The 16,482-nt window shown below is 43.5% G+C and overlaps 1 protein-coding gene across 3 annotated transcripts in view; it reads left to right on the top strand.

Moving 5' to 3' along the window:
* The window catches only part of CDK15 (cyclin dependent kinase 15), a 71,202-nt gene that overhangs the window by 10,064 nt on the left and 44,656 nt on the right, over positions 1-16,482 (top strand). For all 3 annotated transcript variants that reach the window (XM_053362433.1, XM_053362427.1, XM_053362437.1), the window contains 5 exons: positions 2,704-2,801; positions 4,349-4,428; positions 8,631-8,725; positions 12,354-12,416; positions 14,179-14,302. In XM_053362433.1, coding sequence (XP_053218408.1) covers positions 2,704-2,801; positions 4,349-4,428; positions 8,631-8,725; positions 12,354-12,416; positions 14,179-14,302 — 460 coding nt within the window. The remainder of the gene's footprint in view (positions 1-2,703; positions 2,802-4,348; positions 4,429-8,630; positions 8,726-12,353; positions 12,417-14,178; positions 14,303-16,482) is intronic.

Below are 16,482 nucleotides of genomic sequence, written 5' to 3'. Positions count from 1 at the left end.
AGAATACAATTTAAGTTACTAACAGATGCGAAGGAAAGAGGTGGCTTTGCCCTGCCAGATTTGAAACTATACTATGAAGCGTCCTGCCTCTGTTGGTTAAGGGAATGGATAAAACTAAAAAACAATAAACTGTTAGATTTAGAAGGATTCGATAACAGATTTGGATGGCATGCGTATTTATGGTTGGAAAAAAGGAAAAGTCATAAGGGATTTGAGAATCATATATTTAGGAGCCCCATAATAGAAATATGGGAAAGATATAAAAACATATTAGAACCTAAAGTACCACACTGGTTATCCCCACTAGAGGTAATGAGTGTAAAGAAAATTAATATGAGAGGGAACTGGATTACCTATGGAGATTTGTTGATCAAAGAAGGGGGGAAATGGAAAATGAAGCCATATGAACAAATTAAAGAACATGTGTATGATTGGTTGCATTATTTTCAGGTAAATGAAATGTTCAAAAAGGACTGCAAAGAGAGGGGCTATACAGAAAAAGAATCGAAATTTCAAATAGAGATAATAAATAATGACTATAAGATAATGTCTAAAATGTACAAAATGTTGCTGGAATGGCAAATAAAGGATGAGGAGATAAAGTCAGTTATGATACATTGGGCCAGAGATTTTGGCTATAATATTCAATTGGCTGACTGGGAGAAAGTATGGAATGAAAATATGAAATTTACTGCATGTACGGCGTTAAAAGAGAATATTATGAAAATGGTATATAGGTGGTACATCACACCGGTTAAGTTAGCAAAAATGTTTAAAACATGTAATAAGTGTTGGAAATGTAAAGAAAAAGAAGGATTGTTTTTCCATATGTGGTGGGAATGCAAGAAGGTAAAGGGTTTCTGGGAAATGATATATAATGAGTTGAAGAAGATGCTTAAATATACTTTTATAAAGAAACCAGAAGCCTTTTTGTTAGGAATAACAGGAAGAGAGATAAATAGAAGGGACTACAAACTTTTTCAATACGCTGTAACAGCAGCAAGAATCTTAATGGCCCAAAAATGGAAACAAGAAGAACTACCGACTCTTGAAGAGTGGAGAATGAAACTTTTGGATTACGCAGAACTGGATAAAATGACTGGGAAAATCAGATACCAACGGGACCACAAGTTCATCGAGGACTGGGGGAAGTTTACGGATTATCTGAAAAGCATATGTGATGAACAGACAATGCTAGTGGGATTTAAAGAGGCTTTGTGATAGTTAAAGATGTATTGTCAAAAGAAATAGAAAGGAAAGGATAATACCAATTGGCAATATTTAATATAGAAAATGTGTATAAACAGTGCATATGGATGATTGTCGGAGGAGCTGGTGGAAGTACGAAAATTGAAAATATGTAAACATTGTTGTGACGAATTGGCAAAAGGGAAACTTAATAAAAATTTATGTAAAAAAAAAAAAGGTAAAGGTAAGGGACGCGGGTGGCGCTGTGGGTTAAACCACAGAGCCTAGGACTTGCCAATCAGAAGGTTGGTGGTTCGAATCCCCGCCATGGGGTGAGCTCCCATTGCTCGGTCCCTGGTCCTGCCAACCTAGCAGTTCGAAAGCACATCAAAGTGCAAGTAGATAAATAGGTACCACTCAGGTGGGAAGGTAAACGGTGTTTCCGTGCGCTGCTCTGGTTCGCCAGAAGCGGCTTAGTCATGCTTGCCACATGACCCGGAAGCTGTACGCCGGCTCCCTCAGCCAATAAAGCAAGATGAGCGCCGCAACCCCAGAGTCGGTCACGACTTGACCTAATGGTCAGGGGTTCCTTTACCTTTATGCGTTTAAAGGTAAAGGTAAGGGATGTGGGTGGCGCTGTGGGTTAAACCACAGAGCCTAGGTATTGCCGATCAGAAGGTCACTGGTTCGAATCCCCACAATGGGGTGAGCTCCCATTGCTCGGTCCCTGCTCATAGCCAACCTAGCAGTTCGAAAGCACGTCAAAGTGCAAGTAGATAAATAGGTACCACTCTGGCGGGAAGGTAAATGGCATTTCCGTGCGCTGCTATGGTTCGCCAGAAGCGGCTTAGTCATGCTGGCCACATGACCCGGAAGCTGTATGCCGGCTCCCTTGGCCAATAAACGAGATGAGCACCGTAACCCCAGAGTTTAAATGTGCAGTCCAACCCATTGTAAATAAATTTGACAATAAATGTAATAGATGAGCCAATGACGATCACAGAATCATAGAAATGTGGAATTGGATGGGAACCCAAAGGTCATCCAGTTCAACCCCCTGTAATGCAGGAATCTCAACTAAAGCATCAATGGAAAATGGCCATACAACCTCTGCTAAAAACCTCCAAGAAAGGACAGTCCACAACCTCCCAAGGGAGACTATTCCACTGTCTTAACAGCTCTTACTGTCACTTGTTGGTGACATGCAAGTCAGACTGTGTTCGTTCCCGGCCATCTTGAATCCCATCACCTCTCTTTTTGGAAATGAACAGCTGTGGATTTGTTCCACATCATTTAATCAGCTGAAGATCAGCTGCTTATCCAGTTTGTCTGATGAATAATTTTGGGTAACTTTAAAAGCGTGTTCACTTCAATACCATACCAAATTCATCCAGTAATAAGTATCATCCGTTTTCCATTCGTTGACAATATAGCCTGTGTTTCTGCTGGGTTTGAAACTCCTTTGTTAAATCTAGTACTGAATACAGGCTTTCTCTGTCCTCACCCTCATGTAAGCAAAGAAGAGGTCTCCCTTTTGGAAATGCTTCATCCTACCTGAATCTGGAGAAGCTGGGTGGCAGTTCTCATTCCACAGTATACAAAGGAATCAGCAGGTGAGTGATTTACAGAGGAAACCTTGGGTACTCTTGCATTAGTTGAACCTATAATGATTAAAATGTATCAGATTAATTGAGCACCATCAACTTAAGCATCACATGATAGATGAAGCATTACAAGAAACATTCCAGAATGCAAAGAAAATGTTTGCAGAGGAAATGAAAAGTCTGACATTTGTGCGTCTGTTCTAGGCTATAAAAAAGGTAGCTTTAAATAGACATATTGAAGATAAGTAGTTTGGGGTTTAATTTTAGGCATTTGTAAACATTTGCAAAATGTTTTCTGAATGTTTATATTATTTTTGTAATATTTTTTTTTAAAAGTTTTCTTACACAATTATCTGAATATGATGCATACAGCAAAGTTTGCCTGACCTGAAGCAGAGGACATGTTTCACCTGCAGACACTGGGAAGGAAGATTTGTTTCTGAGTTGAAGATGGCACATAGACAAAGGTGTACCATCAGGGCAAGGCTTTGGAGCAAAAGTCCACACATACACACACACACAGAGAGAGAGAGAGAGAGAGAGAGAGAGAGAGAGAGAGAGAGAGAGCGCAACTGCAGCACGGCTGATGACATATATTTTGAATTGAGGGAAGTAATGCACATGACCATATGGAGAATTCTCACCCTCTACAAATAAGACCATTAAGTTCAGGCTCTAACATTACCTAGCAGAATCACTGTTTAACTCCACTGCTTCCCTGCTGGAAAACCGCGGATGTATGTTATTAAAGCACATATAAATATATCGGGAAACCATTTAAAGTAGTGGGTGCTCCATGCAGGTACTGTTTTCATGTGTCTGTAAAACTACATGTCATATAATACTATATGCCCACAATGTGGAGAACAGAGGAAAGTTTTTTATCCTGTATTCTCAAAGCTCGCAGAACATTGGGTTGCGGGAGAAGTTTGATTCAATTCGCATTTAAAGGCCAACCAACCTAAATCACACTTTCTGAAATAATTCACGAACCAAAACGCAACTGTCCTTCAAAATTTGCACTTTCAGTGCATCAATCAGTATAAGTAGCTTGCAAAAATGAAGAATATTAAACAAAACTGCTTTGCAGAAAAATGTGTATGTTAGAAGAAATTTGCACTACAATGTTGTTGAGTTTCCATTATTTCTGTTCCAATAATAATTGGAAACTGGTGTGAGAAATGTGGACCTCCTGCAAAACTCTACAAATGAGTAAAACAACTTTTAATTTATGGCAACACAACAGCATCAAATTTCCCTGACACTGATTGTTCTTTTTCTTTTCTCTTTCCATTATTTTAAATTTTATTCATTGTTTTTTAGTTAGAGGTATACCAAATACACCGTTCTGTTTATGTAAAATTAAATAAAAAGATTTTTTTAAAAATGTTGCACGCATTAGTATGTAATGCACAACTTGCTTCGTCAGTGGTACTAAATCAGTTGACTGAACTAAACCAGTGGCTGAACTAGGTTGAAGCAGTTTTGTGTGTGCCTTAAATTGTGGATCCAGGTGCTATGTATGGGGTTTCATTAGTTGTACTCTGTCCCTTTAGGATATATGGACAGCTAGTAGCGTTGAAAGTCATCAGGCTGAAGACTGAGGAAGGAGTCCCTTGTACAACCATAAGAGAAGGTAAGATATTCAAAGTGGACACCATATCTGGCAGCAGTGCTCAGTTCCTGAATTCACTTTCTGTACCAGGGCCGAGCCCTACAATATAGGAACTAATAAAAGTGTGTCTACATACATGCAGAGTACCAGTTACTTGCCTCCAAACTATCTCATCTAGCAGGGCCAGGCTGCCTCAGGCATCTGATTTGGGGGCTGGGGGAAAAGAGAGATGCATGTGGGATTTTCTGCCTCAGGTGCCTAAATAAACCTCATCAGCAGTACTATGCACCTTGACTTTAGGAGAGGAAACAATTTCCTGCTGCGTCTCAGGCAGCAAATTATATCTGGCAATTCCTGGCACATACATACAATTAAGGAGGGCTCCTAGCATAAATGGGACACGGGTGGCGCTGTGGGTTAAACCACGGAGCCTAGGACTTGCCGATCAGAAGGTCGGCGGTTCGAATCCCCGCGACGGGGTGAGCTCCCGTTGCTCGGTCCCTGGTCCTGCCAACCTAGCAGTTCGAAAGCATGTCAAAGTGCAAGTAGATAAATAGGTACCGCTCTGGCGGGAAGGTAAACTGTGTTTCCGTGCGCTGCTCTGGTTCACCAGAAGTGGCTTAGTCATGCTGGCCACATGACCCAGAAGCTGTATGCCAGCTCCCTCAGCCAATAAAGCGAGATGAGCGCCGCAACCCCAGAGTCGTTCGCGACTGGACCTAATGGTCAGGGGTCCCTTTACCTTTACCTAGCATAAATGACAATAGTATATTCCAGGGACGTCCAACTTCCAGGGGACTGCGATCTACTCACATGATTAAAATCTGTTTCAGGTCAAGGTTGTTGAGTAGGGAGGAACAACCCAATGGGGGGGGGTTCAGGTCATAGGGGATATCCGTTTATTTAGGGGGTTGGGTAAAATAAAATAAAAAACGCTCACAAACAGATCTATAATGACAGTTTGTTGCGCAGAGGAAACTCCAGTTTCCGCTCTAGCAATCTAGACGATGGGGCGAGGCGGCAGGGCTGGATGGAGGAGCCAGCGATCTACCGTGATCTACCTTAACCTACCGGGGATCGATCAGTCGATCCTGATCGACCTGTTGGACATCCCTGGTATATTCTCACTAGAAGTGACTGGAGCTCCTTGGGAATTCTAAGAAACCAAAGAAATTGTAAGTTAAAAGGTAAAGGACCCCTGACAGTTCAGTCCAGTCACGAACGACTCTGGGGTTGTGGCGCTCATCTCGCTTTACTGGCCGGGGGAGCCGGCGTTTGTCAGCAGACAGTTTTTCCGGGTCATGGGGCCAGCATGACTATGCTGCTTTGGCGAAACCAGAGCAGCGCACAGAAACGCCGTTTACCTTCCCACTGGAGTGGTACCTATTTATCTACTTGCACTTTGACGTGCTTTCGAACTGCTAGGTTGGCAGGAACTGGGACCGAACAACGGGAGCTCACCCCGTCGCGGGGATTAGAACCACGAAAATTGCAAGTTACTCAAGGGCAAAAAGTTACTCTTTTTGTTGGTGTGGTGCCAACACCTATTTTGAGTGTGTTCTCCCGCAATCATTGTTTTCGTTGATCTTGTACTGGGCAAAATGTCCAGAGTTTTCTTGGTGTCTCTGATTTGATGCATTAGATTAAGATTTTAATTATTGCCTTCAGGCCTTTAGATGCTCCCACTGATATAACATCCAAAAGCAGCTTGTTTAATTTTCCATTAAGACTGTTGCTTTAGTCTGCCTCTGAGTCCCAGTGGAAACATATTATTTTCCCTTCTAAGGGGCAGATAAACAATTTAATGCCAGCCTCTAGAAAGAGCAAGTCCTGCAGAAATAATTTCTCATGGTGCTCCTAATTTTTTCTTCTTTCCCCCACTCAGCTCTGCATTTCCTAATAGGGGTGAGCAAAAAAAAAATGATCAAGATTGACAGTTAGATCTCTGGGGGATTTAACAATAGTCACAATTGAAAAAGGTTTTCTTTTTCTTTTCTAAATTTAGTTACTGTGATTTTAAAAGTTTGTGGGGAGGGAGAAAGGACTTACAGTGGATTTTTTTGTGAACTGTGGAAGGGTTATCTGTTCAGTTGAAGTTCTGAACATGTATTTCTGGCATATACTATGAGCACATACTAAGAGGCACTCAGTTTCTAGGTATATGACACCTAATCACTATTTTGCACCTGTCTCCATTTGTGGATCTTGGGGTGCTAGTGAAAAAGCAAGTTATAGAGATCCCACAGCAAGTCTGAAGTCTGCCCACCCCTGTCCTAACTCATCCTGAATGAAATTGTGCATTGGGATAAATGAAAAAGACTAGATTTTTGTCCAGCTAAGTCAGTGTTTCCCAAACTCAGGGTTTCCAGCTGTTTTGGACCACAACTCCCATCATCCCTTGCTAGCAAGACCAGTGGTCAGGGATGATGGGAGTTGTAGTCCAAAAACAGCTGGAGACCCAAATTTGGGAATCACTGAGCTGTCATACTCAGAATAGAGGCAGTGCAATCAATAGACTTTTAAGTCATGATGATTAACAATTTAATTGCTTTTAGTGGCTCTTCCTTGAGTATGACTTAGGTACGTTCACATTAGTGCTGGCATGGCCAAACTTGGCCCTCCAGTTTTTTTGGGAGTACAACTCCCATCATCCCTAGCTAGCATGACCAGTGGTCAGGGATGATGGGGATTGTAGTCCCAAAACAGCTGGAGGGCCAAGTTTGGGCATACCTGCATTTGTGGCTTGAAACGCTGTGTTTCATGACAAATTTTTAGAGTTGTTCACATCAGAGAGGGGGCAGTGATGTCTTCACCCGATGTACATGTCCTTTACGGTTTCTGTCATCTGTGCTTGCACGAGGACTGTCAATGTATGCTCACATTATGCTCTTACTCTCATGGGATTGAAATGTGTCTGAGGGAAAAAAAACCACATTTGTCAAGAAACTGCAGGACTGATACGGATTGTTGCTGACATCGTGTGAGTGAGGCTTCAAAAATTACTGCATTTACTCGAATGTAATGCGCACCTTTATTGGCCAAATTACATCGCAAAAATTAGGGTGGCATTAGATTTGATGGCACATTTACGTTCGCCAGCAAAAGCTTTCTGGGTTTCAAGGTTTTGAAAATCAAGGTGTGCATTAGATTCGATGGCGCATTTGTTGTTGTTTAGTCGATTGATCGTGTCCGGCTCTTCGTGACCCTATGGACTAGAGCACGCCAGGCACTCCTGTCTTCCACTGCCTCCCGCAGTTTGGCCAAACTCATGTTCATAGCTTCGAGAACACTGTCCAACCATCTCATCCTCTGTCGTCCCCTTCTCCTTGTGCCCTCCATCTTTCCCAACATCAGGGTCTTTTCCAGGGAGACTTCTCTTCTCATGAGGTGGCCAAAGTATTGGAGCCTCAGCTTCAGGATCTGTCCTTCCAGTGAGCACTCAGGGCTGATTTCCTTATGAATGGATAGGTTTGGTCTTCTTGCAGTCCATGGGACTCTCAAGAGTCTCCTCCAGCACCATAATTCAAAAGCATCAATTCTTTGTAGATTCGCATAAATATGGTAGGAGTGGGAATGTACTAGATGTGGAATAAGCAGTAATGTGAATATATCCAGAGTCGCATACAACCCTAAATTAGTAGGAAAGGGTAGTGTTCTATTATGCCAGCATCTGGGGCTTTGCCCTATGCTATCATTGAGAGAGACCAATATCTAGGCTGTTTTGGCATCTTGGTTCACCTCTAATGAGAAAAGCATGGTGGGAAAGGTTTCTAATTTCAACTGTTCTATCACTTCTGAGGCATTCCTTAAGAAGAACACAAAACGGGACCAGCCAGTGTGGTGTAGTGGTTAAGAGTGGTAGACTCGTAATCTGGGGAACCGGGTTCGCGTCTCCGCTCCTCCACATGCAGCTGCTGGGTGACCTTGGGCCAGTCACACTTCTCTGAAGTCTCTAAGCTCCACTCACCTCACAAAGTGTTTGTTGTGGGGGAGGAAGGGAAAGGAGAATGTTAGCCGCTTTGAGACTCCTTCGGGTCGGGTAGTGATAAAGCGGGATATCAAATCCAAACTCTTCTTCTTCTTCTTCCTGCTCAAAATTCCAGGTGTGGAAATGATGGGCAGTTGAATTTGACAAGGCAGCCTTGCCTTGCTTTTTGTGCTGTTAAATTGTTTCCCCCTCTCGCAGACAGCAGGCTGACCCCTATTTATGTGTCCTTCTTTAGCGTCTCTCCTCAAGAGCTTGAAGCATGCCAATATTGTGCTCCTTCATGACATCATCCAGACCAAGGAGACCCTGACGTTAGTCTTTGAGTATTTGGTGAGTTGATTTTCTCAGGTTTATTTAGGGTTTGTGAGCTTTCTCATGAGCCGGTAAACAAACACTGGGTCCTACTTTTGCAGTGCTACAAAGCGTTTTATAGCAATGCGTAAGAGTCCATCATGGTGACATATGTTTCTGGCTTGCTTTCCCTAATTGCCTTTGAGAGCTGTGTTCTCAGATCCCTAACTTCTCTTAAGTAACAGCTGCGTTTTTAAAACATGCTTCATTTGCAGAAAAGCTGGCAGGAACTGATTACTCTTGCAGCTGCCATGACAACAGACTCGTAAAACCACTGGTTTGTTCGTTCACAAGCACACATGCAAAAACCTTTCCCTCCCTCACCATTTGAGTAATGATCCTTGTAAAAGCAACACAACCAGATAAGTACAGTGGTACCTCGTGTTACGGATGCTTCAGGTTACAGACGCTACAGGTAACAGGTTACAGACTCCACTAATCCTGAAATAGTACCTTGGGTTAAGAACTTTGCTTCAGGATGAGAACAGAAATCGTGCAGCGGCAGCAGGAGGCCCCATTAGCTAAAGTGGTACCTCAGGTAATAATAATAATAATAATAATAATAATAATAATAATAATAATAATAATAATTATTTATTTGTACCCCGCCCATCTGGCTGGGTTTCCCCAGCCACTCTGGGCGGCTTCCAACAAAGACCAAAAATATATTAAAATGTCACACATTAAAAACTTCCCTGAACAGGGCTGCCTTCAGATGTCTTCTGAATGTCAGGTAGTTGTTTATCTCTTTGACATCTGATGGGAGGGAGGTTAAGAACAGTTTCAGGTTAAAAACAGACCTCCAGAACGAATTAAGTTCCTAACCCGAGGTACCACTGTAAAGTCGTCAAGCTGTAAAGGTAAAGGTAAAGGGACCCCTGACCATTAGGTCCAGTCATGACCGACTCTGGGGTTGCAGCGCTCATCTCGCTTTATTGGCCGAGGGAGCCGGCGTACAGCTTGCGGGTCATGTGGCCAGCAGGACTAAGCCACTTCTGGCGAACCAGAGCAGCGCACGGAAACGGCGTTTACCTTCCCGCTGGAGTGGTACCTATTTATCTACTTGCACTTTGACATGCTTTCGAACTGCTAGGTGGGCAGGAGCTGGGACCAGGCAACGGGAGCTCACCCCGTCATGGGGATTCGAACCGCCGACCTTTGGATCGGCAAGCCCTAGGCTCTGTGGTTTAATCCACAGTGAGGTATATGTAAATTCCCCTACCTTCTGTGTACAATCTTCTGGTGATACTCTGACAAACCTTTTGCGGGATTAATTCAGTCATGGTGTGGGGACCCTGAATTCTTCAGATGTTGTTGGCGAGTTCTCTCTTCAGCCCCAGCCAGCAATGCCTATAGTCAATGATGATGATAATTGTTGTCCAGGAGCATATGTAATGCCACAGGTTTCCCATTCTTGCATTAATCCTACAGAAGGAAGTGCAACCTCCATTAAGAACAGGCCAAACAAACAGCGAGACTTTTATATGCCCAAAGATGGAAAAACTCATTATTACCAACAGTGGAAGAATGCTTGTTAAAATTAATGGACTTAGCTGAGGTGGCGAAACTGACATGCTCAATCAGAGAAAAGTCACTGTTAACATTTACTAAGGATTGGAAACCTCTCATAGACTTTTTGCATGAAAAAGAAAAAGAAATAAAGACATTTGGATTTGAGGATTGAAGATAACGATCAATAATCAATAGAAAGTGGCTTTATTAAGTGTTATACTGGAGTGGATGACGTGAGTAATGCTTATATATAGCAGTGAGACAAAGAATTGGAAGTTGTTTAGTTCTTAACTTTCTTCCTCTCTTGATTCTGGATTGTTTTATTGATGTTTTAATATGCTGTAAACCGCTTTGAGATTTTTATTTAGAAATATAAAGCGGTATAAAAATGAAATTAATAATAATAAAAAATCTTTTTCTCTCTATATCTATCTATCTCTTTTCACCTTTCTCCTCTTTTCTTTCTCCTTTTTGCTTTTAAATTAACATTTTAGTTTGGACAAAATAAGGATATTTGATAATAATCTTTGTATTTTTATTTCTAAACCCTAATAAAAATGTATTTTAAAAAGAAGAAGAACAGGCCAAACAACACCTCCACAGCCAGAAGGGCCACCTACCAGCAGCCTCCATAGTGTCTGGATTCTGCCTCAATTTCTTTGCTCTCATCTTAATCTTCTATTGACTCCAGGCGTAGCTTTTAATTATCAAAATTGCAGAAGGCAGAGAAGGGAAATGTTCCTTCCCCTGCTGAGATCCTGTAGAAATATCTTGTCTGAAGCTAATATTTGTACTGGGACGACATGCACACATACACTGGCTCAGAGGAGGGATTTTCCTCAGGACCTCAGCAGGGGTGGAAAGGGTTAAATGACCCCTCCCTGGTTGTTCTCATTCCGCTGATTGTCAGCCACTCTCCAGCAGATGCAATTTGCCCTTTTAAAAGACTCCTACATCATGAAAGTATTGCAGCCCATGTTAATGTACGGTACTTTATATATTGTGACGCGGGTGGCACTGTGACGCGGGTGGCACTGTGGTTTAAACCACAGAGCCTAGGTCTTGCCGATCTGAAGGTCGGTGGTTCAAATGCCTGTGACGGAGTGAGCTCCTGTTGCTCAGTCCCTGCTCCTGCCAACCTAGCAGTTCGAAAGCATATCAAAGTGCAAGTAGATAAATAGGTGCCGCTCCGGCGGGAAGGTAAACGGCGTTTCTGTGTGCTGCTCTGGTTCGCCAGAAGCGGCTTAGTCCTGCTGGCCACATGACCCGCAAGCTGTACGCCGGCTCCCTCGGCCAATAAAGCGAGATGAGCGCTGCAACCCCAGAGTCGTTCGCGACTGGACCTAATGGTCAGGGGTCCCTTTATCTTTTTATATTGTGATATCTTGCTCGCATGGTTGACACACTTTTAAATGGCTGTGTGTTGAAAGTAAAGATGGATTCAGATCATGTTCTTTTGGCTCAGCATAGTACAAGGAACTGGCATCCATTGGTGTAGCATTGTATTTTTCACTCTATAAGACGCACCAGACCATAAGGTGCACCTAGTTTTTGGAGGAGGAAAATGAGAAAAAAAATATTCTGAATCCCAGAAGCCAGAACAGCAAGAGGGATTTGGCTTCTGGGATAGCCTCTGGCTGTTCTGGCTTCTGGGATAGCCGCACGAAGCCTCTCCCGAGCAGCGGGATGAAGGCACCCCCTGCCCAGAAGAGGCTGCCGCGGCTAAGGCAGAAGCCAGGAGAGGCGCTTTGCTGAAGGGGCCCGTTCCTCCTTCCGCTTTGCTGAAGGGGCGCTGCGCAGCTCTCCCTATCTGCGCAGCGCCATTCGCTCCATTAGACGCACTCACATTTCCTCTTACTTCTTAGGAGGGAAAAAGTGTGTCTTATGGAGTGAAAAATACAGTATTTGTGTGTCCCCCAAGGCACACACAAAGCTCCAGGAGGAGAGTTTCCATCTCCCCATACAATGTCCTACTAGTTTCATCAACAAGGGGCTGGCGGGAGGCTTGTGCAAAGCACACAACAGGTGGTTGCAGAAAGTATCTAAGAAAATTGGGTTCACCGCCCACAATTTCATTTCCTGTCTATTTATTTAGCACACAGACTTGGCACAGTACATGTCCCAGCATCCTGGTGGGCTTCATCTTTATAATGTTAAGGTAAGTCTTGAAGAAAAATGTGCTGCTCTTAAGTGTGCAACAGTTCAATCCTATGCATGTCTACTCAGAAGTAAGTCCCATTGGGTTCAATAGGAGGCGCTCCCAAGTGAGTGGACATGGGATTATAGCGTAAAGCTCATATGCCAAGAGCAGCTCTGGTTATTAAATAGATTGTTTCACTGAACTGAGGAGACTTGGGACTCAGCTACACAGGTCAATTATAACATTAAAAATGTGACACCAGATGGCGCTGTAGAGCAGCAATCCGAAGTCAATGGTAAATTGCTTTGTGAGCTATATATATTTTCATAGCGTTTTTTTATATCTGTGTAGATCCAGCCTTGGTTCAAATCTCTGGTTGGTTGGTTGGTTGGTTGGTTGGTTGGTTAGTTGGCTATATATTTATTTTACAGTTTCTGTCCTGCTTCTAAGCCCAGACATGGGTGCTCAAAAATTATCAGTTGCAATAAAAAGAGGTTTGGGTTTTTCTTCTTCTTTTTCAAAGAAATCAGTTCCATTCATACATAAATACAACCACGAAGCTCATTTAGCAAGTCCTTCTCTTGCAGTTGTACCTATCTTGCAGAGGTTTTGCAATAAATGAGACCTTGAAATAGTTTTTTTGAAGCTGTAGACAGGTATGTCCATTGGTGCCAAACGTAAATAATTTGATTTGTTCTGAAGCAAAGCACCCCATAACAGTCTACTGCCTCAGCCTGTGCTGTTGATTATAAGCGGCTTTCAAGGGTTACCGTATTTTTCGCTCCATAAGGCGCACCGGACCATTGTTGTGGTTTAGTCGTTTAGTCGTGTCCGACTCTCCGTGACCCCATGGACCAGAGCACGCCAGGCACTTCTGTCTTCCACTGCCTCCCACAGTTTGGTCAGACTCATGTTTGTAGCTTCGAAGACACTATCCAACCATCTCGTCCTCTGTAGTCCCCTTCTCCTTGTGCCCTCCCATCTTTCCCAACATCAGCGTCTTTTCCAGGGAGTCTTCTCTTCTCATGAGGTGGCCAAAGTATTGGAGCCTCAGCTTCACGATCTGTCCTTCTAGTGAGCACTCAGGGCTGATTTCCTTAAGAATGGATAGGTTTGTTCTTCTTGCAGTCCATGGGACTCTCAAGAGTCTCCTCCAGCACCATAATTCAAAAGCATCAATTCTTCGGCGATCTGCCTTCTTTATGGTCCAGCTCTCACTTCCATACATCACTACTGGGAAAACCATAGCTTTTACTATACGCACTGGACCATAGGGCGCACCTAGTTTTTAGGGGGGGAAATCAAGGAAAAAAATCTTATAAATCCCGCTCGCTGTCTTGGCTTCCTCTTTAGCCGCGTGCAACCTCTCCAGCCGGGAAAGCTTTGCGCAGCCATCCCCAAGCTAGAGCAGCGCTCCGTCTCGCTGTTCTGGCTTCGGGGACAGCCTTTCTAGCCTCCGCAGGGCAGCGGGGTGCCTTCACCCTGCTGCCCTGCGGAGGCTTTGCACAGCTAACCCAAAGCCAGAACAGGGAAACGGAGCACTGCGCAGCGCTTCGTCTCCCTGTTCTGGCTTTGGGCTTAGCCGCGCAGCCTGCATTTGCTCTATAGGATGCACACACATTTCCCCTTAATGTTTGGAGGGGGAAAGTGCGTCCTATAGAGCGAAAAATACGGTATATGTATTTGCTTACTTTTCTATCAAGGGTTTATTCTTTTGCTTGAAATGCAGCAGTAAAACTCATCAGTCATTAACCAATTATGTCCTGTTTCCGTCTGCCAGCTCTTTATGTTCCAGCTTCTGCGAGCCTTGGCTTTCATCCACGAACACCGCATCCTTCACCGGGACCTGAAACCTCAGAACCTCCTCCTCAGTTGCCTTGGAGAGCTTAAGCTAGCTGATTTTGGTAAGCCATCATAGTCAGACTGCTGGACAATAGCCAGACCTTCTGGCAAAGGCCAGCTTTCCCATCTTTATGTATTCCAAATTGACAGGTTTTTTTTGCTTTCACTGATCTTTTGGAGGAGCACATTGCTGTACAATGTCTTTTGTCATCATCCCTCTCCTACGTATAACATAAAATAAACAAAGAATTTAGAAAATATCCCTGGATGAAACCAATTGACTTCAAATGATAATTCTCTCCAGCTCCATAGGGAACACATGCCTGCCAACAGTTGAAAATTAAAAGTAAGGGGCAGGGATCCATAGTTCATTGGCAGGGCATATTGTACGGCCGTCAGCATTGCATTCAGGTTAAAAATTGCCTTTGTGTATGTATGGAATAGCCCTCAGTGAAAACAGTTGACTTTAACTCGCACAGACATGACACATCTTGTGTGCGTGTTCTTGCAATTGCTTGTTTCATTTATTGCAATTATTTATTTCATTGGCATCTGTTTGGCTACATTTTCATAGCTGGCCTTGCATCTTGGGTTTCCATCTTTGCACAGGGACGAGTTGGTTTCTGGAGAGGGCATTAATGTAAAATCTACACTTGTAGGAAAGTAGCAGAAAATAAATGTAATAAATTTAGCTCCCTAACTAATAAGAGTTAAATGAGTCTGCTGCTCCATGTACAAAGGCCCTTGGCAATTATGTACACTTTAAGGCCCCTTCATGTAATGTCCTTGTCTATTAAAATGGCTCAGAGACATCCAGAATGTTCAAACCGAACCATAACATTGGGCACTTAAACTCCCGGTAATGAACCAATTAAGTGGCAGCACTCGGAAATAATCTAGTTTAATGCCCATGAAGCTACTGGGGGAAATTATCTTAAATCCAAGTGCTTTGACTTAAGCTGAATTGAGGAGTTGGGCTTGGCTGCTCACTTTATATTGACACTAGTGGGAAGTGCCCACTGCTGCACAGAAATTTGTAGACCCCCCCCCAAAAAAAACCCCAGTGATTTTAAAATAGATGTTGTAATTTGTAAGCTTGGACCCGCCACGCTAACAATTGGGTGAAGTCACACCAAAGTCATGTTTTGGTTCGCCATTTTAATTGAAAATGGCGCCTTGTATCCAAACGTTGATGAAGGCTGCCACCCCCATTTTGGGAACCCATTGGCGATGATATCTCAAGAGGCGGCTGAACGCCTAGGGATCAAACAGACAAACCATTTTATTTCCAAAATACACAGTAGATGAGTTAGCTGTTGGAGCCTCCATACAACCAAGCTGAAATGGCTCTCCTCCTTGTCGTATCTTCGGAGTCCATCTAGGCTCTCCTCCAAAGGTGATTAATGACCTAAGCCTTTGAATGACGCAGAGTACCCAGACAGCAGAAGGAGCCAGAAATATGTGCTACATTGCTGCTTTTATTTCTAACTATGCCAACAAAGGTCCGTATAGTAAAAGCTATGGTTTTCCCAGTAGTGATGTATGGAAGTGAGAGCTGGACCATAAAGAAGGCTGATTGCCGAAGAATTGGTGCTTTTGAATTATGGTGCTGGAGGAGACTCTTGAGAGTCCCATGGACTGCAAAAAGATCAAACCTATCCATTCTGAAGGAAATCAGCCCTGAGTGCTCACTGGAAGGACAGATCGTGAAGCTGAGGCTCCAATACTTTGGTCACCTCATGAGAAGAGAAGACTCCCTGGAAAAGACCCTGATGTTGGGAAAGACTGAGGGCACAAGGAGAAGGGGATGACAGAGGACGAGATGGTTGGATAGTGTTCTCGAAGCTACCAGCATGAGTTTGACCAAACTGCGGGAGGCAGTGGAAGACAGAAGTGCCTGGCGTGCTCTGGTCCATGGGATCACGAAGAGTCGGACACGACTAAACGACTAAACAACAACAATGCAGGACAGAAAAGAACATGCGTCTGCTCTTTGTGAGAGACAGAGAACAACAGGGAACAAAAGAAACAGGAAACCAGTAACTTCAACATCTGTCTCCCATCTCCAGTGAGACTTCCAACGGTCTGGAATGTCACCAGAGTCTTGTGACTCCAAAAACTGCCCAGTGGCATAACAGAAATCTAACATCCTCCCCCTTTCTGTGAACACCACTGGGCAGTGTGTCAGTACAATCTCAGTACAAACCCAGTTTCTGTACATAGGTACAGTGTTGATCCCTTG

Source organism: Podarcis raffonei, chromosome 1 (assembly GCF_027172205.1).
Source record: "Podarcis raffonei isolate rPodRaf1 chromosome 1, rPodRaf1.pri, whole genome shotgun sequence".
NCBI lineage: Eukaryota > Metazoa > Chordata > Lepidosauria > Squamata > Lacertidae > Podarcis > Podarcis raffonei.
This window is presented reverse-complemented; position numbering and strand designations above follow the sequence as displayed.